The 27392-nt window shown below is 55.0% G+C and overlaps 1 protein-coding gene across 2 annotated transcripts in view; it reads right to left on the minus strand.

Moving 5' to 3' along the window:
- MPP2 (membrane palmitoylated protein 2) overlaps positions 1-26083 on the minus strand; it is an 82206-nt gene extending 56123 nt beyond the window's left edge. Inside the window, exons 1-12 of one of the 2 annotated variants that reach the window (XM_035027229.1) lie at positions 20092-20173; positions 18416-18534; positions 9110-9262; positions 8828-8977; positions 8321-8548; positions 7664-7795; positions 7454-7559; positions 7300-7368; positions 6914-7075; positions 6060-6262; positions 5551-5679; positions 3448-4285 (exon numbers count right to left, since the gene is read on the minus strand). In XM_035027229.1, coding sequence (XP_034883120.1) covers positions 4109-4285; positions 5551-5679; positions 6060-6262; positions 6914-7075; positions 7300-7368; positions 7454-7559; positions 7664-7795; positions 8321-8548; positions 8828-8977; positions 9110-9262; positions 18416-18534; positions 20092-20173 — 1710 coding nt within the window. In that variant the 3' untranslated portion in view covers positions 3448-4108. Of the gene's footprint in view, positions 1-3447; positions 4286-5550; positions 5680-6059; positions 6263-6913; positions 7076-7299; positions 7369-7453; positions 7560-7663; positions 7796-8320; positions 8549-8827; positions 8978-9109; positions 9263-18415; positions 18535-20091; positions 20174-23490; positions 23555-24435; positions 24500-26021 lie in introns of those variants that run through there. The other variant, XM_035027230.1, reaches the window with a different exon arrangement.
- Between the last annotated feature and the right edge of the window lie 1309 nt (positions 26084-27392).

A 27392-nucleotide genomic window follows, 5' to 3' on the forward strand; every position in this document is an offset into this window, starting at 1 on the left:
TGGCAAACTTGGCTACACATTAGAATCATGTGGGAAACTTTTAAAACATATAGCTTCCCAGACTCCACTCCTGGCTTGGCAGAGGTTGGCTAGATCCTGTTTCCTCTTCCGGAGCACCAAGGAAGACTACATTTCCCAGACCGCTTTGCAATAATCCAGGGCCACATGACTCGATTCTGGCCAATGGATGTGGGCCGACTGTCCTAGCCCATAATATCCATGAGCAATTTCCTACACTCTACTCCTCTTCCATGACACCTGGGGAGCCTTTTCTGAAAGATGGTGGTGTCAAAAATGGAAAGAGGCTGGAACCCTGAGTCACTGCTGGGAGTGCAACCCAATTCCCATCAGATATGATGTGAGCAAGAAATTAATAGTAAAACTGTGTTGGGTGGTGCCCGGCTGGCTCCGTTGAAGAGCTTGATCTTGGAGTTGTGAGTTCGAACCCCATGTTGGGTGTAGAGATTACTCGAAAATAAAAATCTTAAAATAATAATAATAATAACAACAATAATAAACAACTGTGTTAGTTATAGTAGTCAGCCTTTCCAGAACTTCTGATTTAACTGATCTGGAGTAGAATCCAGGCAATTGTTTTTTCGTTTGTTTGTTTTTTAACCCCTCAGGCAATTCTAAAGTGCAGCCAGGATTGAGAACCACTGGATTAAGACAGAAATACAAGTGTGGAGTTGCTAGGTATAGTCATGAAATATTCCTTTTTCCAAGGACACCCCAGAGATGGGAAGAAGGTGTTTCAAAAACGAGAGGAAGAGGGGCACCTGGGTGGCTCAGTTGGTTCAGTGACCAACTCTTGATCTCAGCTCAGATCTTGATCTCCAGGTCATGAGTTCAGGCCCCACGTTGGGCTCCACGCTGGGTGTGGAGCCTACTTAAAAAAAAAAAAAGATGAGAGGAAGAGGGTGCAGCAACACGGAGGGCAACAGGGGACCCCAAAGGGAAAGGTTGACCAGAAAAATATTCTATGTGCTGGGAATGATCAGGGAATATTTCAGAGTTGGGGTATTTAATATTCAATGCTAAATTCTCATCAGACCTGTTAGGTGGGAGACATAAGTCCTTACGCTGTCTCCAAATCACCGGTGAAGTCTGCCCCACGCTTGTCCCTGTGTGAATGGATGCTTTGGGGGAAATCAAAGGAAGAAAGCCAGTTCCTTATTTGGTTGTTGCAGGGAGAAGGGAAGAGCTAAAGCCCCCTGCTGAGAATCCTCAGTGAACATTCTGGGGTCCCCTGAAGAATTCAAAGTGGGAAAGAAGGCTGATGCCTTACCCATGAAGGATTTGACACACACACCCCCTTGGTGACATCTGGGTGACATTTCAATGAGCTCTCTATGGCATGTATTGTTGAACGCCTAGAACCAATCCCAGCATTAGCACCGGGAGAGTCCATGACATTTTTATAGAGGATGAACCTAAGCAGTACAGGGACCTGCTGAAGGCCACACAGCAAGTTCTGGGTGAAGTGGAGTGGATTAGCCTTGGAGTCTGAATCCCCTTGGTCCCCACGAATGCTCACAGACTCCTGGATACAAGCACTTAGAATGAGCATCTTCTGGGGATGGGGCATGTGGAATGGTGGGATGGGAAATTTTGGAAGACATCACTGGACACAAGACAAGTCACTCCGACTTCCATTCCAGAATCATCTGTGCTGGGTTCCCCACTCTCACCCTGTACCAAAGTCATCCACTGGGCCCCAACCAAAGACCAATAGAGCCCAGAAGCCTTTGTTTTCACATTTAATCAAAGGAAAAGAAAGAAAACCAGTCAGAGCAAAAGCTCAAGAATTGGCTGAGGGAGGGGAGAGGGGAAGGGCAACAGGGCCGGCACTGAGCGTGGACAGTGGGGGGCCGAGTCCTCATTATCCCGAGGTGCCTCAAATACAAGCATCCAGGGAAGGAGGATAAGGTCAGAGAGGTAATGTGGTGGGCACACACCCCTTCCAACCCAGCCCTGGGCCAGGGAGTGAGTGGGGCTTGTGTAGGGGAGGTAGGACGCAGTTGAAGGGATGAAGACAGGAGAGGAGGGGCCCAGCCCTGCCCCCCAGGCATCACTAGAGGTGAAGGTGCCAGAACAGCATCCACACGGGAGATCTACCCTACAGGGTCAGGTGCCAACTCCTTGGCAAGGTACCCAGCACCCTAAGCCAGGCTCCCTCCACCTCCATCAGGGGATGCTCTTTCCTTCAGATTTTGGAGGTTAACCAAGGGTAGGGGGCTGCACCTGCAGATCCTCACTGCTTCTACTCCCAAGTGCCCCAGGTGAGGTGGGAACTGGCAAAGGAAACCATTGCCTTGGGCAGCAGGAGAGCAGCTCTTCCTCCCACTCCTGGGCCCCCTGGGCTGTCGTAAGGGTGATGCAAGGAAGTGCTGGATTGAGGATAAAAAGAACACTGAGGAAAGGGAAAAGAGGGGTATAAAGGTGACTGCATAGTGGATGCAGAGCTATGCAAATGAGATGGGAGCAGGCTTGACCTTAACATCTCATTTGCATATCCTAGGCCAATGCAAATGAGATCCCTAATATAATAAATATATTTCTAACTTTGTAATAAATATTCTGTTTCTTCTCCCTCCCCTTCCCTAGGAAATGGGCACACAGTGGTTCAGGGGCCAGCTCGGGCTGAACCTGCAGCGAAGACTGATCAGACACTCAGAGAACTGGGAAGGACAGGGGCTGGCTGGTGCTGGGGGCGATGGGGTGGTCCCTGCAAGAACAGCTTCACCCCAGACAAGATCACAGAGAGGGACGAGGGCCAGATGCCTGGGGAAGTCTACAATGGCATTCTTAAAAGGGATTCTCCTATCTTACACAATTGCCCTCCCGAGGACTCGAGGACTCGACGGTGTCATATAGGATAGGGGGACACTAGGAGATGGGGAGAAAGACATCGGGGGAGGGTCAAGGCTCTGGAATCTGGGATGAGGGTCTCATAAGAAATGGGGACTAATGGGGAACCCCCAAAAAGGGCCCCAAATAGTGACCTCCAAAGCAAAACAACCCTTTGCTTCTCTTCTCCCAAAACCAAGACTGACACACACACACCAACGGTACAAACACAGACCAGGTGCCCCAGCCTGCGGACCCTAAGCTGCGCAGGCAGAAACAGTGTGGATGGCGCCCCCTGGAGTTGTACAACAGGGAGCCGGCTAGAGCATAGATGTCCTCTGCCAAGCCCCTGCTCCATGGCCGGCTCACAGGCTCCTCTCTGCACCCATCCTCAGCCCCCCAGGCAGAGCTGATGCGAGTGGGCCACCTGGACCCCGCCAGAGAGACCAAGCTGGACCGTGGTCACCAACAGGGAGCCCAGATGTGCCCCCCCCACCCCCGCCCCAGGGACCATGGTCAGTAGTCACAGGCTCCCCGTAGGGCTCAGCCTTCAGCTCACCCCTCCCTGCCCTGAGCCCGCCGACCCCGGCTGGCCCTGCCCTGCGGGAAGCTGAGCGGTCCTGTCAAGGGCACATCAGAGAAGTCCGTGGAGAGACTTCGGCAGTGAAAAGCTGTGCATGAGGGAAGGACAGAGCGGGGTCCACTTGCGGGACTCCGCCTCATTCCAAGGGAAGCTGGACCGCACTGCCCCTTGGCGGCGGCAGCTGGCTCAAGCTTTGGCTCCCCCAGCCTTCAGGAGGGCCCCAGGGGTGAGAGGTGGGAGGAGCCCCGGAATGGAGTGGGCGTGGCCAGTCCACGGGGGAAAGGCGGCTGGAGAGAGGTGGCAGGGGGCAGTGTACCTACTGGCCACAGGGCCCCAGAGCAGCTTTCCTCTTCTCTGGACTGAGCATTACGGAGGTGACCCTAACACACTCCTGGGCACAGCCTGGCCCTCAGAGAGGGACATCTGGTGGCCAGTGGGCATCGGGAGTGGGCAGCACCTGGGCACAGAGGTGCCCCATGAACACCCACCTCCTCGGCAGTGCACACGCCTGTGCTGAAGCCAGATTAGGGCCCGCTAGGAGCCCTCCTCACCCAGGGAGAGCCAGACGGCCAGGGATGAGAGCTAAGGATCAGGGCTGGGGGTCATGGCCAGGGGAGGGGATGGATTCAGGGTTCTGGGTCACAGCCCGGAGGGGTGAGGTCCACATGAACAGTCTCAGTACACCCAGCTGACGGGCACCCACTGGGGCTCCGTCCGCAGCTTCTCCATGGCAGCCTGGAGCTCACGAAAGGTCCTCTCCAGGTTGGTGTTGACCAGGCTGAGGTCAAAGTAGTGCCCGTAGCCCCTCTGGATGCGGCTGCTCTCCTCCACAGTCCTCCTCAGGTCGGCCTCCTGCCGGCACAAGGGGACCTCCCGGCCATCAGTGTCCCCCCCATCACCCCCATCATCAGGGGGAATCTGCAGCCCCCCCATCTATCCTCCTCCCCAGAGCCCAGCCATGTCAGGTACAGACTCCCTCACTCCATCAGGTACAGGCTCACCCGCAACCCTGGACAGACACATGGGTGAAAGAAGGAAGGAAGGAAATAAACTTTAGTGAGTGCCAAGCAGGGCACTAACTGCTTTGCCACCCACGTAATCTTCGCTACGGCTCTGCAAGGCGGGACTCATTATTCCCCGTTTCCAATAGAGAAAACAGGTACAGAGAGGTCGCCCGGCCAGTGGCTGCACAGGGTCTGCCTGACTCCAAAGTCAGTGCTCCCTCCACTCTGACCAGGCGCCCTTACCTCCGCAGCCTGAGATGCACCTCCTGAGCATGCCGCCAGGAGGGCAATCCCGGGTGCCCCCGGCAACCGCCACCCCTACCTACTGAAAGCTGGCCAGCTGGCCAGGCAGGGGTGAGAAGGGAACTTTGAATACTGACTTAAATAAGTTCAAGGTGGAAGTTCTAGGGCTGGCCCCACTATGTGCCCAGTGGCCCCAGCTGGCTATGTTTGTGACCAGGGGACTTCAACGGGGAGCCCAGCCCAGGCAGCCTTTCCGGGGTCTGAGCGCGGCTCTGACCTGGGGCCTGAGAACTGCAGTACCAAGTGTGGCCAGCAGATGGACCCCTGAGCTCAGAGTTCTGCAAACCCTACCTCTCCTGGAGAAGGCTGCTCCTGGTGTACCTGGTGGGGAGGTAGGTGCCCTGGGGTCCTGGAACACCTGATCTGAAGCCTCTTCTCCAAGCGCTGCCTCCTCCCTCCAGCCAGCCTTCCAGCCTCCAGCTTCCTCCTTCCCTTCAGCCTTTCCCTCCAGCTGTAAACGCCCTCAGCCCACCTGGCCCATTCTGCCCACAGATCTCCCCCTGGCCCTCTGGACTCCCTTTGGTAAGCACTCTGTCCCCCCAGAATGGACGGAGCTGTGGGCCTGGCAAAAGCTCCTGCACCCCAGGCTAGCCGTATCCCTGACTCTGTGAGACTTTGGGCACTTCCCTTCCTTGCCCAGACCTCTGTTTCCACACCTATAAAGCAGGAATCACAAGTCCAACCTCACTGATACCTTGGGTGGGTCCCTCTCCCCTTCCCCAACACCACCTTCTTCCCCTCATCGGCCCCAGCCTACCCCCTCTCCCAGGCAGCCACCAGAACCCTTCCACTGCATGTCAGAGCCCTCACCGTGAGCTGCTTGGTGGACACCCCACTCTCCAGGGCAGCCCGGTTCATGGCCCTCAGGGTCTCAAAGTCAGGGGCCTCGATGAACACCACATAAGGGACAAACTCAGCTGTTCTCAGCACTTTCACTGCCTGCAGGAAGAAAAGGGGATGGGGGAGTCTATCCCCCACGGACATCCTAGAAGCTGGGGGAAGGATAGCTGGGGGGACAGGTACTTGGAAATTATGGGGAAATGGTACCTAGGGTCCCGGGACCTGAGTCCTGGGGATGAATGGTGGAGGGATAGCTGGTAGGTGGCTGGGGATTGGGACACTGGAGGTGGCTAGAGGAGTGGGGCATCTGGGAGGCTGAGAAAAAGGTTCTAGGTGGGTTGGGTCCCTAGCAGTAGTTGAGGGGTTATATGGGGGCTGCTTGGGAGACCAGTGCCTGGAAATATATGGGGAGTGGGAGGGGCAGCAGAGTGCCCAGAGGGGATATGGGCAGCCTGGGAACAAGCAGGCTGGGGCGGTACCTGGGGGTTGACATCCAGCACGCACACCTTGCCGGCGGCGACCACACCCCGGATGGAGTCGATACGGGTCCCATACAGGTTGCCCTCGTATTCGCCATGTTCCAGGTAGCGCCCCGCGCGGATGTCGGCCTCCATCTCCCCGCGGGACACAAAGCTATAGCCCTGGCCTTCCCGCTCCGAGTCCTTGGGCCGCCGGGACGTGTCTAGGGGGAAGGAGGGGCTGACTGAGCACAGGCAGGCCGTGTCCCACCTCTGACACGCGTGCACTTGTCCTACAGGGGCCGCGCAGCCCCTCTCCACTGTCAAAGCACTGCTGCCTTCCCTCGCTCCGTGCCCTCGCCCTCACCACTGACACACATGGATCCTGGGCGTCCATATTGAGGGAGCCTTCAGAGTTCACCGTGCCCGCCCAGCGCTCACAGATGGGGGGGCTGAGGCCCAGAGAGGGCGATGTGCACACCAAAGCCACCCACCAAGGTCAAGCGGATCTGGGGTCAGCCCTCAGGTTCCTGCCTCCAGGAGCCAGGAGCTCTCACCAGCCCTGCTGGTTCTGTCACCACACGCGGCCCTGTTTCACATGGGCTCCCAGCTGGGTTTTTAGCAAGTGAAACATGAGAGAAGGCGAGGCAAGGCTTGTCCAGCCCACCCAGGCCACGGGTTCAAAGGACAGCTTCCCAAACCCTCTCCAGCCTGCAGTACCCCCATCAGCCACAGAGGGCGCACCCCCACACATCCCCCAAAAGTACCACTTGACTTGATGCCCATGCAGATGCCCACTCATCGGACGCGGCCCTGGCCCCCAGGGCAGCCCCGGCTCCTGGCTCCCCACCCAGCAGGGCCTGGCTCCCACTCACAGGGCACTGTGGTGCCGTATCGATCTGGATCCCACATGATGAGCTTGTTCTTCAGGCTGCGCCGGCCCACACCCTGGGCTCCGATTAGCACCAGGGTTTTCCGGCGGAAGGGAGGCATGCGGGCCACCTCCTCATAAATGAGCAGCTCATGGCGGTCAAACTCTGAACACAGGGAGAGGGTACTCATCAGGCTACTCAAGTGGCACGGGTGGCGCCGGGGACCAAGGATAAGAGGGCTGGGGCCAGGGACAGCAGAGAGAGAGTAGGCAGGGCCTAGGGACAAGACTGCAGCATCAGCACTGGGAGAACATGTGCACAAGTCACTGGCGGCTGGAGGGAGGGGGCTTGCCGTGTTAGAGGACAAGGAGGGGGCCTCCAACACCCACCTGCATTCTTGGTAGTCAAGTACATCATTCGCTTCTTTTTCTTTCCTGAAAGACTGCCACACAGGGTCCCTGGCCACAGAGAGATGGGCGAGTGAGGCCCGGCAGGCTTGCGTCGGATCCCAGATTAGGGGTTCCATCGGGGGGGCCCTCATACCTGAGGTGGGTGTCAGCTCCAGATCCCGTTTGACAAAGGCTTTCCGCTTCTCCTCCAGCAGCTGGCTGGGGATGAGCCCAGCGCTGCCCCCTTCCACATGGCATGCCTGAAACGGGCAGCAGTTGAGGGGTGAATGCCTGAGTGCGAAGGCACCTCCCCAGGCCCTCGCCTCCCCCACACCACACCTGGAGGCACACACCGATTGCTCACCTGCCACCAGTTAGCGTCGTCCTGGTTTACAATCTGCAGTAAGTCCCCCGCGTTGAAGCGCAGGCCCGCTTCCTTGCAGGGGATAAGGCTGTCTCTTGCAGGGTCATAGTCAAAGTGGCATTTCACAAACACCTGGCCCGGGGATCACAAAGGGTCAAGGGAAGAAGGGAAGGCTGGAGGGCAGTACCCTTCTCAGAGCAGCCCCCACCCCACTTCCCCCTCCTGAGGGTGGGGGGGGATGTCACACAGCCAACCGTCTTCCCCCTACCCTCACAAAGATGCAAGAGGCTCGGGCATGCCCCTCTCGAGGCACGCTGCCCCCAGACCCGCCCAGCCGCCTCCCTGGTACCAGCCTCCCTTTGCATCTCGAACAAAAGGACTCAGATTGCTGGAGGACACGCGGCAAGCCGACGTTGCGCATGCGCACACCCAGTACACGTAGGCAGGCCGGGGGCTGCGTGGATACGGGCGCTCATTGGGGTACCCCAGGCCTTAAATGTGCGCATGTCCCTTGCACATGTGTATGAGTGCCCACGACTAGGTCCAATGCACGAGCATGCGGGAGATGGGGGACTCCTACCGCGGGCCTGTCACCCCGGCGGTGGCCCCTTGGGCCTCGGGCTGGGAGTGCGGGGGAAGCTTGGCGGAGGGACCCACCTGGCGGGGCAGATGGGGCTCCTGGTAGCTGGGCAGGATCTTGAGGATGACGCTGCCGCTGGCACTGCGCAGGAGCTCCTGCAGCGCGCGGGGGTCGCTGCCCACCGGCTGCCCGTTCACCTCCTTGATGATGTCGCCCACGTGCAGCAGGCCTTGCTGAGCCACCATGCCCCCGTGCAGGATGCGCGCGATCACCAGCTCGCCGCCCTCCACACGGAACGTCACGCCCTGGGGGGATAGAGGGCGGGTATGATGAGGGCCCAGCTGCTCCAAGCCAGAATCTTCAAATGGGTCTCCTAAGGGACCCTCCATTCCCAGCCTCCTGGCACAGTCTGCGTGCAGCTCAGATGCACAGTGCCTGTGGTCTCCTGGGGCTGCAGGGGCCCGTCCCGGGGCAAAGCGGGTCCCATCTTCGTCCTCCGCCCTCTCCTGACCAGATTTGGTCCGCGCTGGTTATTCTCAACGCCCCCTCCAGATCCCACCCCCAGCTCTGCCTGGCGGCCTCACCAGATACTCTCCAGCAGTCTTGCGGATGCCCACCATGCGCACTGCGTCGGGAGGCACCGGCTGGTTGCTGAAGGTGGGGTCCAGGCCAGGGCTGGGGGGTGGTGTCTCATAGGTCTTTGAGGCCACAGAGTCGTGTGTCTCCAGGAGGGACTGGGGCGGTAGTGGAAAGAGGAGGGACCATGAGACAGTGTCCCATGGTCTCTTCCCATCCCGGCGCTAACGTCCTGCCAGCCCCCCTCCCAGTGGCCTGCCCCAGCCCCCACCCCAGCCCAGGGCCGGAACCTGGAAGTGGGGCTCCTGGAGGATGCGGGCCAGCTCCGCCGCGGTGCTGCTCTGCTCGGCCAGCTGGGCCAGGTCCCGGAGGATCTCCTGCACCAGCTCCAGGTTGTTGTCGCGCACAGCCTCCAGCTTGGTCTCCTCCAGCCGCTCGTGGGCCTGGCGGGGGCGGAACAGGTGACACCTGAGGCTCCCCAAGAACCCTGGGGTACCGTACACTGTCCCCTACCCGCTCAGATCCTGACTTCAGACCCCACCCTCAGCATTGCTTCTGATACCAGCTTCAGATCCTCACTCACCCAGACTCAAGCACACTCACATACACGCAAACACACCTTGCTTCCCCCTTTCTCCCTCCAAACGATGATTAGGACCCAGTTTCCAGAAGGGAGAATAGAAAGGACAAACCTGCATTCCCATCCTCTTGTCACAAAGGGTCATTAAAATTATCAAGCTGTCCCCAGCCCCCCAGGACCTTATAAGCATGTGAGTTCAAAGACAGCTTCTCCCACCTGATGGCATGGTCTTGGACATCCTGCAGCCCAGGATGAGGAAGCCAGGGAAGTGGAGCAACTTGCTCAAGGTCACAGGGACCCGAACTTGGGTCTCCAGACCTTCAGGTCAGTGCTCCCAGGTAGGGAGGGGACAAGAAATCAGTACAATTGACCCTTGAACTGCACGAGGGTTAGACGCACCAACCCTGCACTGTCAAAAATCCATATGTAAATTTTGACTCCACGAAAATGTAATTACTAGCAGCCTACTGTTGACTGGAAGCCTTTTGGATAACATAAAAAGTTGGTTAACCGTATCTTCTATGTTATATGATTATATACTGTATTCTCATAATAAAGTAAGCTAGGGAAAAGAAAATGTTAAGAAAATCATAAGGGAGAGAAACATATTTGCAGCACTGAACTTTACTGAGAAAAATCCACACATAAGTGAACTCACACAGTTCAAACCCATGTTGTTCAAGGGTCAACTGCCCATGGTACCAGAAGAGGGCCCTGTACCTACTTGTTGCTTCACTGACCCTGGGCTCCTGACAAGGTGCTCTGAAAAAAGGGAAAGGCAGCTTTCACCAGGGACCAGCCCAGCAGGGAGAGTCATGTTAGCTGGGTCAGGAAGTAAGGAGTGCCATTTCAGGGCTATACATGAAGACTTTTCTCTCTGAGTCATTTGAAAAATAAGTCACCTCACCCCAGAGTAGTTCAGCATACATCCCTAAAAACAAATAGGAGGTCTGTCACATAAACTACAATACCATCATCACACGCAGGAAGTTCAACATTGACACACTGATAGAATATCATCTAATACACAGTCTCTATTTAAATGTTCACTGTTGTCCCAAAAATATCCCCCTTATAGATTCGTTTTTGTTTTTTCCCCGATGGACAATCTCATCAAGGACCATGTGTTACATTTGGTTGTCACATTGTTTTATTCCCCTTTAATCTAGACCAGATTCCAGTAACTTTTGGTCTTTCAGGACATTTTTGAGTTCAGGCAAGTCGTTTGTAAAATGCCCCACAACTGGATTTTCCTGATTGTTTCCCCATGATTAGACTCAGGTTAATCATTTTGGCAAGAGGTCTACATAAGCAATCGTGTGTCTTTTCCATGCCTTGAGACCCTGTGACTATTCTGTTCCCCCAACAATCTTTCTCTGATGAATTAGCATTCATTTATGACTCCTGCCTAAATCAATTCTTTTTTTTTAAGGTGGGGGGAAGAGGCAGAGGGAGAGAGAGAGAGAATCCCAAGCAACCTCCCATGCCCAGCACAGTGCTGGACGCGGGACTGGATCTCACGACCCTGAGATCATGACCTGAGCTAAAATCAAGAGTCAGACACTTAACCGACTGAACCACCCAGGTGCCCCAGTCAATTTTTAAAACTGGGGGTTGCAAAATGGTGATTTTCTAACTCTATTTTTCCTTCTACGTTTATTAGCTGGCATTCTACTATAAGACAGAGCTTGTCCTTTTCCCCTCCCACCCCTCCTCCCTCTCCCCCACACCCCCCTCTCTGTATCAATATGGATTCTTTTTACCCTGTGTTCTAAACCATCACCATCACTATCTTCATTGTCTCAATTTATCCCAAACTTGTGCAGTGGGAGCCCCAAACACGCCTGTGTCCTTTTTGACATGTTCCCATCAGTCCTTGAGCACCTTCTTCCTTCTGCCACTACTTTCCCTACCCTAGGTCTCGGCTCAGCAATTTCTCCAAAGAACTCAGATTCCTCTTGGCAGGGAATGGTATTTAGAAACCAAGATCTGGGCGGTTGGGGCTCATTGCTTCTGGGGTGTCACTTATAGCCATCAGTCGATACTGATTGTTCCAATTAAAATCTAACTCTGCAAGATTTTCCTCATCTTCTCTCATTCTGTATTTGTACCTCCCTTCTCCCTCAGTGATAATTTATTTCCCAAGAACATTAATACATTTATTTATTTGTCCTGCCCTCTATTATTAAAAAATATTTCAAAATTGCTAAACAACCACTGCTACCTATCACAAACTTCAGTAAAAGTCAAGATTCATCTGCAGTTCTTTTTATCCTCAGAATAGTCTAAAAGCACTTACAGCATTTATGGAAATGTTCGACAACTGTGCTGCCCAATGTGGTAGCCACATGTGGCCACTGAGCGATACGACAACTACGACTGAGAAACCGAACATCTAATTTTATATCAGCATTTTGGTTTACTTAGGTATTTTCCTTTTAAGTATTTAAATAAATACTCACATGTGGCTCGTGGCTACTGTATTAAACATTACAGCCTTAGAATATATCTCACATAGGGTATACAGTCAGAATATTGTGAGCAAAAGTAACTAGAATTAATTCCCTTTTCTGTATGGTTATGCTAACAATTTAATATGTGGATAGATTCACTTGTCTGCACTTAGTTTCAGAGTTCGCTTTTTTCATTCTTTTTAATTTATTTGTATTGTTGGAATATGTACAACATTTCCATGGTTCACATTTTAAATCTATATAAAAAGTAAATTGAAGGAAGTCTCCTTTCCATCCTCATCCCTTCTACCCTATTCACACCCACACTAGAGGTAATCATTTTCATTAGTTTTGGTTTATTCTGTTTCTTTTCACAAAAATAAGTAAATATTTCTCTTTTTTACATAAAAAATAGAACACAATACACACTCTGATTCCTTGGGTTTTTGGTTTGTTTGTTTAATTGGCTTGGTTTGTTGTTTGGTTTTTTACTTAACAATATGCCCTGAAAATCACTCTATGCTGCTACATGGAGACCTTCCATCATCATCATCATTATTATTATTATTATTATTATTATTATATTTTAATTACTGCATTTGACTCACTTCATGACTGGAGGACCATAATTTATTCAACCAATCTCATGGGTTTTTACGTTGTTTCTAATATTTTACTATTGCAAATAAAGCTGTAGTGAATAACCTGGCACAGCTGTTGTCTATCTGTAGAGAAGTCTTCCATGTAACTTCCTGGATCAAGCAGGATATACAGGTGTGGTTTTGTTAGATATTGACAACCCCCCTCCATGGGGCTTGGGCCGCTTTGTCCTCTCACCAGCATTGGATGAGAGACTTCCCTGAAGCCTTGCCTGGACCAAGTACCAGCTAGCTAATGGTGCAGCCGGTACTTGAATCCTGATCTGTCAGCTCCTGATCCACAGCCATGAGCAGACTGCAAAAGCAGAAACACCACACAGCCATTTCTTAGAGAGCTTTTCTCTCTGCCTTCCCATGCCAACCTCTCTGATCTTGGCAGAAGACAGGGAATTCTCATTTGAAATCTAGGCTCATAATTAAATAGCTCAAACACTGATAGGAGTCCCAGAGAATGGTGTGCCAGAGGGTAAAATCACTCTTACATCTGGAATTGACTATGTGATTTGCTTTGGTCAGTGGGACATTAGCAAATGTAATGCAAGCAGAGGCCTGGAAAGTGCTTGGGACTTGGGGCTTGTCCTCCCTTGCTGCTGGGACTGCCTTGTGGAGAACCCTGGGATCCCTCCTAGAGGACGAGAGAGGATGCCATCCTAGACATCGCAGCCTTCCCAGCTGGGACACCAGTCATGTGAAGGAGAATGTCCTAGACCACCCTGCCCCAACTGAGCAGCCCAGACCAGAAAAACCACCCAAATGATAAAAAAGATCATGAGAAATGAATCATGGTTGTTTTAAGCCACTAAACTGTGGGATAGTTTGTTACACAGCAGAAGCTGACTGATACACTGAGCTCCCCACCACTGTAGCTTCCACCTGTCATGTCCCTTGGTCAGAGTCTCTATTTCAGTGACACCCCACCCCCGCCATCCTTCATTCTTCTAGGACCCTGTCTTGCTTTGTCAATTCTCTCACCCCAGCCCTATCACAGGAGTGGAGTCCTCCCAGTGAACTCCGGCCCAATGGCCAAGACCACATTGTAACAACTCCTTATGGTTTGAAAGGCACTTCTGCATCCAAGACTTTCCCCATCCCCACCATGACTCTGAAAGAGTGACATCATTATCCCCACTTTTCAGAAGAAATAACTAAAGGTCAGAGAGGTTGTTAGACAAAATAAAATCACAGCCAGCCAGTGACTCTTCTATGTTCTTTCTATCTCATCTAATATGGATTAGATCACAGGCCTCCCAGCTGGCAGATGTCCTCACTGGTAACAGTTCACCTGAATTTCTCAATGTCACCTGACTTGGATTGCTCACCTTGGCCTTGCCTGTTGTCGGAACACCTGCTGCTGGATCCAAGTCAGCCCTCCCAGATGTCACCCACCTGCTAGTGCTGCCACCTGTCATCTGAGCCAACCCCCTGGATTTATGATCTGTTGGCCAGATTTGGCTTCCCTCCAGAGCCTTTACCCTCTGGGCTTGTCCCCTCAGGCCCTGCCCCTCCCTGGTCCTATATCTACTCAGCCCAGCCCCTCCCACCCTGTCTGCACAGCCCCAGAGGGGAGAGGCAAGCTCCACTCCACAACGGTAAGGGAAGGAGATTAATAGCTACCAGGGCAGTTCCAACTTGACTATTCCTGAGTTTATGGGCCACTTCACCAAGGGAACCAAGTTTTTACAACTGGATCTTTGATCTGAGTACTTTTGTCTGTTAGGTTAGAAATGCATCTCTGGGGGCGTCTGGGTGGCTCAGTCGTTAAGCATCTGCCTTCAGCTCAGGTCATGATCCCAGAGTCCTGGGATCGAGCCCCACATTGGGCTCCCTGCTTCTCCCTCTCCCTCTGTCTACCACTCTGCCTACTTGTGCTCTCTGTCAAATAAATAAATAAAATCTTAAAAAAAAAAAAAGAAAGAAAGAAATGCATCTCTGTACACATAATCATTAAAATCGATGAGGAGTAAAAAGCAGGTCCCATCGTCCAAAGCAAGTCATGTGGTCAAGCCTAGACTGAAGAATGGAGAAACTCTACCTTTTGATGAGGGAGTGACAAAGTTCCACTGCAAAGGGGCACAGGTACAGGGATGGGAGGGATTCTTACTGAGCTCAGAGGGGCGTTTACAGAGATGCACTTCTTGCTCATCTCACAGCTCAATGGAGAGAAGTCACAGGGTCCCCCTAGGCCACCAGCCTCTCACTGGGAATCTCAGTGTTGAAGAAAGGTCCACACTACCTTCTATTGTGCTTTATGCATCTGGAACCATCCTGGGAATCTCCTGGGAGGCAATTCTGACCAGCTTATCCCCAAGAACAATTCTGGAGAAGGGAGTTTATGTTTACAGTCTGATCTAGCTCATCAGTAACTTCTCAGTTAGGCTGTGCCGTGAGGTCCCAGGGCAACAGAGTTGGGCTCCTTCCGGAGAACAAGCTCTCTGACAGCTCATTCCCACAGCCCCAGCACCACGTCTGGTACTCGGTGAGCATGCCGTAGATATCCGTCAAACTGAAGATGGATGACTGAGTGAGTGACAGTCATCCAGGCAGCAATCCCCTCACTGGAGAGCTGTTGGGTGGATCAGACCAAGACACTGAAGAAGAACACTATCGAGGGCAATCATGCTTTGGAGGGGGCCCTCTAACCCCGAGATTCTGCCATCCTGAAAGCCCCCTCTTTCATTATCTGTCTCACTGTAGAAGCAACTGCTAACGTGACCCAGAGGTGACGTGGTCTAATAAATCCTACTCTGAAATCAGCTTTGGCAGGTTACAGGTGTGGAGGGTCAAAATGTGCATATTCAGCAATACCACTGCCAAGTGTCCACCCTAGAGAGACCTTCGCACATGCGCAGAAGCAGAGGAATTCGAGGACGCTCCCCGCAGCGCCATCCTGAAGAGTGGAAAATCAACAACGTACCTGTCTCTCAGTAGGAGAACCAATAAATAAAAACACCGGGCTCTATTTCGTATACTGGCACACCACACAACAGTTAAAATGAATCTCTCCGGGGCGCCTGGGTGGCTCAGTCAGTTAAGCGTCTGCCTTTGGCTCAGGTCGTGGTCCCAGGGTCCTGGGATCGAGCCCCGGGTCGGGCTCCCTGCTCAGCAAGGAGTCTGCTTCTCCCTCTCCCTCTGCCTGCCACTCCCCCTGCTTGTACTCGCTCTCTCTGTCAAATAAATAAATAAATAATCTTTAAAAAAAATAAAATAAAATGAATCTATCTGTAGCTACGTCTATACTTATGCCAATAATCATATTACTTATATGAACTAGAAATCTCACAAACCTAAGCGGCTGGCGCTATCTAATTCCATTAAGGAAAGTTTAAAATCCCATAGGCTAGGGGCGGATCGTGTACATCTAAACACATCCATAGGCAAGATAGGCAAACATTCAGGGGTAGGACATCATCAAGCGCAAGCCAGTGGTCACCTAAGGGGAGAGAAAGCTGGGGAAGTGGGACCAAGGAGGGGCACCAGCTGCATCACACTTCTTCTTTCTTACAAAGGCATAGCAAGAACGCAAGACACTGAGGCCAGCATCCCCATCCTGGAGGTGATACTCAGAGGGCTCTTAGGTTTTTTTCCTGTACTGTTTGTATTCATTCATTGAGCAAATATTCCATGAGCACCTACTGTGTGCAGGGCACTCTTCTCGGCCCCCAGGACACAGACAGACACGCCTGCCCTGTTCGAGCTCATACTCTCTTTGCTTGAAACATGCTCGATTCCTTGTTTTTATTTTTAATCCATAAATACAATCCTTGACCACTGAATGGAAAGCGTTCTGCCTTTCTCTAATCCCCCCCTCCCACCCCAGTCTGCTCAGGTTTCTCCTCCCAAGAACATTCCACTTTCACCCTCTGCCATTAGCAACCTCCCCGGAGCTTCAGCCATTCCACACATGGAACACTCCCCATGACCAGGCTGTGTCCCCAGGACACAGCGTCCCCTGTGCAGCTCTCTCCTTCCAGCGGGGCCTGCTCCCCCTCCACACCCCATGCCGGAGCTGGCCACAGCTGTCCTGTGACAGAGTCCCCATCCCTACCCTGTGGAAAAGCTGCCACCTGGCTACCCTCTCCCGCTGTCTCATCACCATCATCGCCAACTTCCTGGTCACCCCACCACCATTCCCGGAGACCCTGAGCCTGCCTTGGTCTTCTCCCACCCCGATGCCCGCTGTACCCTAGATTCCAACGCCACCCCACATGCAAACCTTCCATTTCTGGGTCTCTTGAACATTGCTGACCTCCCCGTCCACTGCAGCCACACCCTAAATTGTCATGTCACCCCCCCACCCCGAGCTGTCCTCCTTGGAAACCTCCCACTTCCCTCTCTCTCTGACCTCTGCCTTCTCTTACAGTTATCCACTCTCTCTAGAGCCCCCAGGCCTTCACCTCCATTTTCTTCCTGCCTCTCTGTCTCCTCCTGGTCCCCTTCCCTGTCCCTCCCAGTCCCGGGCCCCAGAGGTGACACTCTGAGACACTTCCTCTCCCCTGTCCCCTTCACAGCATCCTGGCATCTCAGCCTCCACGGCCCACACCCAGCACAAGACCTGGACCAAAGCCACCCCCTTTACTCCCAGCATCCCGGGACTAAATCATCCCCACCCCAGAAACTCAGGCACCTGCCACGGCCAGTCTGGGGCTCTGTCCATCCTGCTCCCTGGCTTTGGTGGCGTCCCTCTCCCCTCCCTTCAGCGATTAGTCGAGTCTTCATTCCCAAATCCACTGGTTCAACCCTGATCCCTAATTTCCAGCAGACAACTTCCTCCCTTCTCTGAAAAATCTGAGCAAGTAGACATGATTCCCTGGAGCTCCACTGCCTCTACCCCCAGGAAAGGGGGCGCCCTTCTACCCCATTCCCACCCCCCCAACCCTGCCTCTGAGCTGATGGTGGCATCAGCCTCTTACTTCCCTTGTACAGAATCCTGAGCGCCTTGCTACGCCCACCCCTCACCTTCCACACCCAAACATCAAGCATTGCCAATTCACTTCCTAAATACTTCTTTCATCCTCCCCTCCCTCAAGCCCTAGGTTTACCACAGGTCTAGTTCAGGGTCATCCCCAACTCTGGCCTTTCCAGCTCCAGCCATGACCCTCCAACCATCCTCCATGTGGCTGCCAGAGGGATGCTCCTAAAACGTCCATGTCCCATCATCACGCCCCTGCTTAAAACCCACGAAAGTTTCCACGTCACTCACAGGACATCACAGGACAAGGCCCAAGCCCCCAGCACAGCCCCCAGTGCCCTCCACAACCTGTGGGCATGTCTGCAGCTTACACTCCCTGTCTCGTACCTGAAGCTCCAGCCTCACGCCCCCCAGACTTCTGGCTTTTTCTCACCTCTGTTTCTGCTCAAGCTCTTCCCTTGGCCCCAAATGCCCTCCCCCTCCTCCTCAGGCTTCCAGACTCAGCTCAAGCGGCCCTTCTTCCAGGAAGCCTTCCCTGGCTACCCCAGACCAGGTTAGGCATCTGTCCTTTACGTTCCTAAAACACCTATTGCATCTGCCTCTATCATGGCCATTACCAAATTGTTTAATAACTTTCTCTCTTAGTGAGTTTCTCGCCCACCTGAAGCATGGCAGGTGACCTTAAAAAGAAATCTGCACAAAATGTCCAAAGGCAGAGGGGACAGGCAGGAAGAACTCTTGGAGAGTCCAATGCACAGGCACCAGTCCCACCCCCCACCAGCTGGCAGTCACACGCATCCTCATGGGCTTGTCCACACTCCCACCGGCCAGGCACGGGACAGCCGGCCACCTGCAGTCATGAAGACTCATCACCTGGGCACGGATATTCATGCAGAGCCCCTCCACGGGTATTCTGGGCCACATGCCCCGTTCCTGGGCACCCTATGGCCAACACCCCATAAACTCCCTAGGCCCACCTCCCTGGAGCACTGTACCTTGGCCAGGGATCTCACTATGGGACTTTCCATAATGCCTCGAAGAAAGATCAGGTCCAGTTCTGCAGCTCCCGTGGCATTGGGGAGCGATCCGAGGTTGTCCAGGACTTGCTGCATGGCTGGGGAGAAGGGACGGGCAGTGAGACACAGGAACCAGCTGGGCACAGGAGACCAAAACACACCAGAGCCATCCCACCCCTCCTACCCCGTGTCCCACAGAAGACGACCCCCCTCCAGCAGCACTTCCCCCCTGCCCAGCACGGGCACTCCCGGCCCCTGAATGCCTGGGGCAGGGGTCTAGGGGTGAGGGAGGGGGACAGTTTCCTTGACCTGTCCTCTAGGCCCTAGGTAATGCCAACCTGGCCAGGTGGGAGGGTCTAGGGAGCAGGAAATGGACTCTGAGGTGGGAGGAGGGGAGAAAGGGAAGCAGTTGTCAGGTTCCAGGTTCTGCCCTGAACCAGAGAGCCACAGACTCCTCGCTTGATCTCTGGATGGGCTGAAGTCCCAGGACTCAGCCACCTGCACCTAGGGGGCTCAGGGATAGGAGAGAGAGTACTTGGAGCGTGTCCCTGAGTGTAATCAAGCAGGCAGCCATGCAGGAGGCCAGAGTACAAATAGCACCACTAATTCCATGCGATTTTCCAAAAGTCACGGTCCCTCATTGGCCTCAGTCTTTCCCTCCTGTAAAATGGGTGAATGGAACTAGACAGGGTCTACAGGCCCTTCAGCTCTGACAGAGAGTGATCTATTATCATTGAGAAGTTACTATAGATCAAAGGAAGCCAAAGATGCGGCCCAGAACATTGACAGGAGCTGGGGAGACAGGCACCCTGGGGTGCTGTGGGCACCAAAGGGCAGAGGTTAGACCAAGTCAGCCCAAGGATCAGCAACCTCTCAGCCTGGCATGGGACATACCCAAGGATGTGAGAACACCTGACACTGGGCTACAGCAGTGGCTGCTGAGGTCTGAGGTAGGGCTTGTCTGTACCCACCCACGGAGGTGGGAGCTCCTGGCTGTGGCAGGTTCTGGGGGGAGGAAGGGAGGAGCAGAGTGTGCCCAGCTGGGGGCAGAGATGGGCAGGAGGTATCATTACTCTGCCACCCAGCCACCCACGCCTGCATCTACATAACAGCGCTCGAGCCGTGGAGGGGGCCTGGGTACAGTCCCTGGCTCCTCTCACTACTCTTGTCAGTGCCCCCTCCTCCAGGAGGGAATAGGGATGGGGAGGAGGGGGCACTGAAACTGGAGAAGCAGACATGGCTTAGGGATCCCCTCTTCCCCTCCTCCTCCCCACCTTCTCCAGAAACAACATCTAAGCCTGCCCTCTAGACCCCTCCTGCCCAGGCCTGGGCTTGGTATTGATCAGACACCTGCAAGGCCCTTCGTGGCCTCGGAAAGAAGCCAGGGCAGGGACCCTTCCCACTCTGCCAGGGTATCCTGGGATCCACCCTCCCCAACCATCCTCACCTACAGACTCACAAGCCTGTCAGCCTTGGAGGAGGACAGAGCCCGGGGGGAGTTAGTGCCCTCTGCCCAGGCCCGCTCCCTTAGGCTCCCGAGGGCCCGCTCCCGGGGCACCCTCTCCAGATGCCCAAACCCCGAGGAAGGAGGGTAGATGAAGGGGCCAGCTTTCCCCCCGCCCCGCCCCCAGCCTCCCCACCCCGCCTTTCCCTACCTTCCCTCCGGAGATCAGCTTCCTCAGAAGAGCCCAGGGATACACCCTCCAAGGAGGCCCCGCTGCCTGGGCTGCCCGCCATGGTGGCCCCCCACCCCCGGTTCCGGGGCTCCTGGAGTAGCCTCCACGCAGCTGCCGCTGCCTTGCCAGCCCGAGAAAGGCAGCGCTCCAGGAGGCGGGACTCGGGGAGCGCCCTCTGCAGGATCAGCCAATAGCAAGGCTCAGTCTCCCTGACCGCCTTGCTGATTGGCCAAAGCCCCGCCTGGAGCAGCCGGGTGGGGAGGAGGCGGCACAGGAGCTGAGAGTGGGGCGGTGGGAAAGAGAGTCCCGGTCCTCCCGGGGCCCGATCCCCCCACCCCGTGTTCGCACCAGCGGGGTCAGGAGGGGGCGGCTGAGGGGAGGTCTGCGGGGCAGGGGGTTAACCCCCGCTGCCCCTTCAGAACCGAGGCGGTGCTCAGAGACGCCCCCTCTCACAGTCCAGGGGCGGGAAACCCAAGGCGGGGTGGGGATTTGGCCCCAGCTTGTTCCCGCCCCCCCCCCCCCACCTTCTGGAAGTCTCTCCTCTAAAACATGCATGCCACTTCCTCCTCTTGCCCTCAGACCTCTACGTTCCTTCTCCAGGCGCCGTTTCCTTTACAATGCCCTCCTCAGGATCAAAGGAAGCCCCCAAGAATGACTCTCAGTCCTGGGCCAGGAGCAGGGGCACCACTTGGGCATTGGGCAAATACCTCAAGCCCCAAATGCCTCCCCCTACCTGCTAGCCATGGGGGGCGGAGGTAGGGAGGACAGGGAGGAAAAGGAGGGGAAGGGAGCGGCACCACCCTGGGCTGGGAGGGGAGCCTCACAGTCTGACCCCTCATCTCAGCAGCGGCCCCCCCTCTCCCCCATCTCGCACTAGCTCCTCCCCTTAGGTCAGGGATGGTGCCTGGTAGGCAAGTCTGGCATCTTGGAAGGCAAAAGGTGAGGGTGCATTCTTGCATCAGGGACCCCGGTGGGCAGGAGCAAAGGACTTGGCAGTTACCCCAGCCCAGGGCCTCCATTCCTCTGATACCCTGTACCATGAGGACACCACCAGCTGCTGCTGCCACCAGACAGCCATTCCCTGAGGAGTGGCACCAGGTCGAAATGCACCCCTGGTTGCCATGGCAGCAGGAGGGATTACACACCAGGACATTAACCCAGGGATGCAGGAGAGATTTAAAGGGACAGCTCCACCTCAAAACGGCCCCCATCCCAGCCCTGATCCAAAGAAAAGAGGGAGTCAAGTAAAGAGGGCAGAGAGGGTAGGGCTCCAGGTCTGGAGACTCCCAGGGCAAGTTCTCTGAACACTCAGTCCATGCCATAGCCCACATATCCCTCAGCCTGTCCCCAACCCTCAGGAAAGGGCCCCTCCACTTTACTAGAAGTAGAGCTGGGTCTCTCTGCAAGAATACACTCATACCATCTCCCCTCCACAATGACAGTGGCCATGTTGACCCATAGGGAAGAGAATTGTTGGCTTCACCCTGCAGATCCCAAGGCTGGAATCTCCCTGGGAAGGGAGCGGGGAGAGGGAGGGTGACCCTGACCTCAGAGGCGGGTGACCCTGACCACAGCTATCTCTCCTATAGGGCCTGTAGGAAGTGTAATGGCCACCAAATGAGAAGAAGCAGGCCCATCATTAGATTTTTGATGCCAGGAGCCAATCCAGCCTAGGGTGGGGGCAGAGAGGGCCGCCTGCAGGAAGGGCCAAGAGACTCATAGCTTGGGTCACACATCATCTTTTTACAGAAGAGGAAACTCAGGATCCTAGAGGTTAAGCAGCTAGTTCCTGTGCTCCTTCCTTTGGATATGGGAAGGCAGAAGTAGCCCAGGGCATAACACCCAGGGGATCAGGGGCCCCAGGGGTCCTCAGAGGAAGCAGGCCCTGGCCTCCACTCCCTGCCTGGACCCCACTCTACCCCCACCATGCCCCCATCAAGGGGCCTACAGCAGGAAAGTCAAATTCTCCCCCCTCTACACCCCTGCCAGGCACTATTAATGGGTTTACTGGGCAGCTCCAGATCGAGAGGCCTTTAATCACAGGCTCAGAGATGGGCTTAATTAACCCCTAAGCAGCTTACAGTGGGGCCCAGGCAGCCTGGAGCAGGGGAAGAGCCCAGGGGGCTCAGCAGGCTGGACACGGGGTGGGGGCACTGAGCCCTCCAGGCTGCCAAAGCTGGGGACCATTAGTACAGTTCCTTCACTATATGGAGAAAAGGTCTTTCTTGGAGGGCAAGGGTATCACAGTTTAGGGTCTAGCCCACCCACAGCAGCCTTCACTGTCCTGGCTCACTTTCTCGGAGGGGAGGGACAGGAGAGACATACTAACCAAACTGGGAGGCCTGGAATGGCTTGCAGAGGCAGCAGCAGGCTTGGAGCAAGGGAAGGGGCTGCACGGGCAGGAGGCATCCAGGCAGGGGAATGTCAGACAAATCAGAGCGAACCCGGAGCCAACTGCAGTGTGAGGGCCCATAGCCTCTAGCATAGGGATCTGCAGCTGGGAGGTCCCTGACTGCACACGGGGTCCATGAACCCCCAAAGTGGAATGCAGATGTTGTGCATAGAGAAGCATTTGTCTATGAGGAAGGCCCACAGCTGTCATCAGATTCTCAAAAAGGAATCCAGGACCAAGAAAATTTAAGAACACTTCTCTTATCCAATCACCTCATCTTACAGATGGGAAAGCCTAGGTCCTAAAAAGGACCTCAAGGCACAGGCTAATTGAGGTAATAACCCAGCAGCAGAGCATAACTGTGAATACTCCTATCAGGAATATTCTTTCCGCATCATAGCCTTAAGAGTTTCACATCAACCTCTTTATAGAAGAGACACAGGCCCCAAGGGGTAAGAAATTTGCTCCTGAGGCTTCCTAGCTCATCTGGGCGACCCGCTCCCTTGCCTTACAACCTCCCACAGAAGCAAGTGCAGGCTTCCTGAGCTGGCATTCTCCACGCACACAGCCACACGCCCATCTCTGGCACATGCTGCTTTACTCTACCCATCTGGTGGCCCCAGGCTGTCCTCCACCCCCAAGCCATCCTCCAAGGGCCAGATCCTAAGGGCCACCTCACCAACCAGACTGGCCCCAGGCCATTGCCCTCTGGCAATACTGCGGATCATCTCTGGAGCGTGTGTGCCTCTGCCCTCCACGGAGATGAGTTGAGCTGTGTCTCTGGCCCCACCCTGGAGCAGGTGCAGTGGGGGCCATAGAAGCTGCCTGAAGGAAAGGCTGAGTGGCAGGATGGAGCAGCGGTGGGGGAAGGGTTATTCTTACAGGTGGCTGCCAGAGTGCCTGATGGCTGCCGTTCTCCCCCCTCAAGTCCCTGCCTGGCACTTCCGGAACCACAGATACAAACGGACATCCTCAGCCCTTCTTACCAGACTCAGAGTTGGTGGCAGCAACTGGCATGGTGAGGTCTGCAAGGGCCCTGAAATGTCTCTCCTGGAGGAGGGAAGAGAAAAGAATGAGAAAGCACAATGGCAAAGCAATGGGGGAAGGAATTAGGAAGGGCCTCCCCTCAGGATCAGGGCATTCCCCAGAGACTGCATGATCCCACGGTCCTGGGAGGCAGGAAGAGCAGATATTACATGCCCCTTTCTCCCAGGAGGAGGAGATCGGAGGATCAGAGAGGTTAATTGCTTTGCCCAAGGTCACGAAGCTAATAAAGAGAGCTACATTGAACACCCAGGTTTTATGACTCTTTAAAAAAAAATTGTGTTTCTTCCTGCCATTTGTCCTTTATTTATTTTGGGGGTGGTAGGAGTCCAGAATTTGAGTCAAAAGCAGGAAAGAGGAGCACTCCCAGACTGTAAGCTCCATGAAGTCAAGAACTACATCTGTTTTGCTTCTGGATCCCAACCCTAGCCAGTGTGGATGCTCTACAAACATTTGTCTGTCTGGCTGACAGAAATGAAGTCATACTTTCCCGAGGCCTCTCTGACTTCCTCTTTCTCCCTTTGCCCCTTCTTAGTGCAGAGCTAGGACAAGGAAAGCCCGGGGCTCCTTATTCTCCAGGGGAGGGTGCAGGGGGGCACCGCTACCCTTCTTCCCCTTGCCTTCCGGGGCACTTACTGCTGGAGAAAACCCTAATTCCCAGTTGCCATGACAACTAGAGGCAGTGGCTCACAGCAGGGGTGAGGAGAGAAGAGCGAAGCAGCTGGCAGCGCCCACTTTAAGACTGAACGCCTGCTGGGCCCCGGGGGGTAGGGAGCCACAACTTCCCCTCCCCCTAAGAAAGGATTCTACCCAGAGGGACCATCACCAGGTTTTAAGAAAACCCTCTCTAGCCCCATCCCTTCCGCCCCCAGGCCAGAGCTGCTCACCTGAGCTCAGGTAGCAGAAATTACAAAGGTTGGGGGATGACTCCCTTTCTTCCTGGGTCTTTCCCTAAAGACGTGGAAGAAAGGAGTTTTCAGGGAAAAGAAGGGCACCCCCGTCAGGCTAGCACCCAGGCTGGGAGAAATGCCCAGATCTCCTGTGCCAAGCCCTGCTGTCCCTATGCCTTCCCTCCTCCCCCACCCAAGGTCCTGACCACCTGGAACCTGGAGCCTTCTCCTGGCTGCTGCTGTTCTCCCTGACAGTTACTGGCAGGGGGGACTCCAGACATCCTCCTTCCTTAGAGACTGGAAGGTGAGAAGAGGCAGGGAGGATCCTGTCCCCTGGAGTCTTGCCCAGCCTGCCTGGGTTTTTCTCTGGGTAATCAGTTCCCACAGCGTCGGCTAGCTCTTCCCCACCCCCACCCCGTCCTCTGGGAGGGCGGGGCCTGGCTTGTGCCCGCAGGAGAACAGCAGTGCCAGGCAAGCCAGCCTGGCTACGGGCCAAGGTCCGGGGCCCAGGCTTCTGGGAACGCGCACCTCGGCTTCCAAACGCCTGGGCCTCGGTGTCTTCTCACCCCTACCTCCAGACTATCCACACCACCCAGGGTCAGTAGGTGATGGGGACCAGGCGCGAAAGGGGGAGGTTTCCTCCAACCTCCCACCCACCCATCCCTCCATTAATACACGTACAAAGAGATGTTGAAGAGAAAGGTCTGACAAAGGCGCTTTGAAGACCGATAGGTCGTGGGGAGGGGTAGACAGACTGAGGGATGGGGGGGGTGCGTCTAGAGACGTGCGGACCTGCACGCACGGACTATCGGATAGCCCCCGCCCCACGAGCCGGGCCCTAACTGGCTGGGCGCTAGGACCTGGGGGGAAGGGGGGGCGTGTTGCGAGCCATCAAAGAAGGCTCTTTGCGAGCGCGCCCGCGGGAGACCAGGGGATGAGGTCACTGAATGGATGCCCCCCCGCCCCCGTCCTCACTCTCCCTCCCCCCCCCCATAGTTGACCTAACTTTTTGACCCCGGCTCTACTCTCCTGGCACCGATCCGCCCTCAGGTCTCCAGACCCTAACCCTGGCCCCCGACCCCGACCCGCCCTCCCCACAGCCTGGGAGGCGAAAGAAGCAGTGCGCCCCCCTTCCCAGGACCCCCTCCCAGGGAAGGTTGAGGTGTTGGCCTCCCAAGAGGGCCGGAGGGGCACCGGGACCCACGCAACCTCTGTCGCGCGCCCCCACCCCCCGGAAGCGCTAACAGCGCGGTTCTTACGTAATGCCCGGCTCCAAAGTCCCCCGAATCCGCACAGCCCCCGAAGAGGCCTCGCGGATACCGGAGCCTCGCACAGCTCACCAGCTCTGTGCGCGATGTTACTCCGGAGCCCTAACCGCGCGGGCCAGCATCAAGAAGCAGCGGGGTCTGATTTCTCCCTAGGAGCCCCCGAGAAAGGAGGGAGGCGGGAGGTGGAGAGGGAGGGGACCGGCCTGAGGGAAGGGGCCGGGGGAGACCCGACCCAGAGAATAGGGCTGTGCCTGGACGAAGAGGAAACAAGGGGCCCTGGGGTGGGCGCTGGCCCGGGAGTCGGGGGGCGCCTACCTGCGCCCCGGGCAGCCCCTAGCTCCGTGCGGCTCCAGCGCAGCCCCGCGCTCCGCGTTTATTGCTTGTCAATCGCTACCCCGGCTCTTAAAGCGGCGAGGCCTCCTCTGCGCGAGGGGGCGGAGACCGAGAGGGGAGAAGAAGGGAGGGGGATCTGGATGCAGCTCGAAAAGCCGGAGAAAGTCGTCTTTCCGTGCAGCTAGAGGGTAGGCGGGGAGGTAGTGGTTTGGGAGAAACCGCACAGCCCAAGATCCCCTGCTCGCTTTCCACTCGGGGAAGCAGGGGCTAGGATCCGTACCCACTACTAGCGTCCCTCGGCGCCCAGCAATCCCTTAAAAGGGCGATGGTGAAAGATTACTCCGCTCCCTTCTCTCAGCTTAGAGCCGCGGTTCAATTCCGGGCGTGCCTCACCTTTCCCCGTTATCCTGTTTCCCAATTAGGAAAAGGAACAGGAGGAGTTTAGGGAGATCCCCAAGGGGCAGGAGACCCATCCCCATAGGGTCTCGGGCTCAGGGGCAGCTTCGAAGGACTCGAATGGTGGATAGCTGGATCCCAGAGTCTCTGGAAGAATTTGCAAAGACGGGGGAAACGTCTTCCAGAGGGAATTCGAGATCTTATTTTAAGTCTGGATGGGAGAGCTGGTCCATACCCCCTGCTTACGGAATACGGAAAGAAGTAACTCGCTATCCTTCTTCAGAGTCCCATCTCAAGAAGTAAATAAAGTGTTAAACCCAGTTAGGTGTCTGCCTTCGCCAGCCTCCAGCTCCACCCCAGACCTGCTGGTAAAAGATAGTGTGTGGCCTTGGAATACTTGTAGGTTCAGCCTGGAGACCACCCTCTGCTCAGACAGCATATGGGGCCAGCCACGGTACTTCTCTGACCTCAGTGTCCCCCAACCCCTCTAAGTGTCTTCCAGAATATGCAGAGATCATCCCTCTTTCTTGCTAGCTGGACTCCTAAGACCAGAAATGGACCACAGCGCCTGGCTGGCTCAGTCGGGGAAACCTATGGCTTTTGATCTCTGGGTTGTGAGTTTGAGTCCCACTTTGGGTGTAGAGATTACTTAAAAATAAATTTATTATTATTATTAATTATTATTATTATTACGTAGGCTCCAGGCCCAACATGAGGACTTGAACACACAACCCCGAGACCAAGAGTAGCATGCTCTACAGCCAGGCACCCCCAAAATAAAATCTTTTTTTAAAAAAAGAAATAAAATGAAAGAGAGGAAGGGAGGGAGGAAGAAAGGAAGGGAGGGAAATGGAAATGGACTGCGTCCTAGAAACTTGCTTGGAAATCTCAGAAATGGGTTTTACTTGGGAATCCATCCAGGAAGCAGGGGACTGGTCCCCAGGGCCCCAAGAGACT

The sequence above is a fragment of the Mirounga leonina genome, unplaced genomic scaffold (genome assembly GCF_011800145.1).
Source record: "Mirounga leonina isolate KUSES-001 unplaced genomic scaffold, KU_Mleo_1.0 Mir_200, whole genome shotgun sequence".
NCBI classification, from domain to species: domain Eukaryota; kingdom Metazoa; phylum Chordata; class Mammalia; order Carnivora; family Phocidae; genus Mirounga; species Mirounga leonina.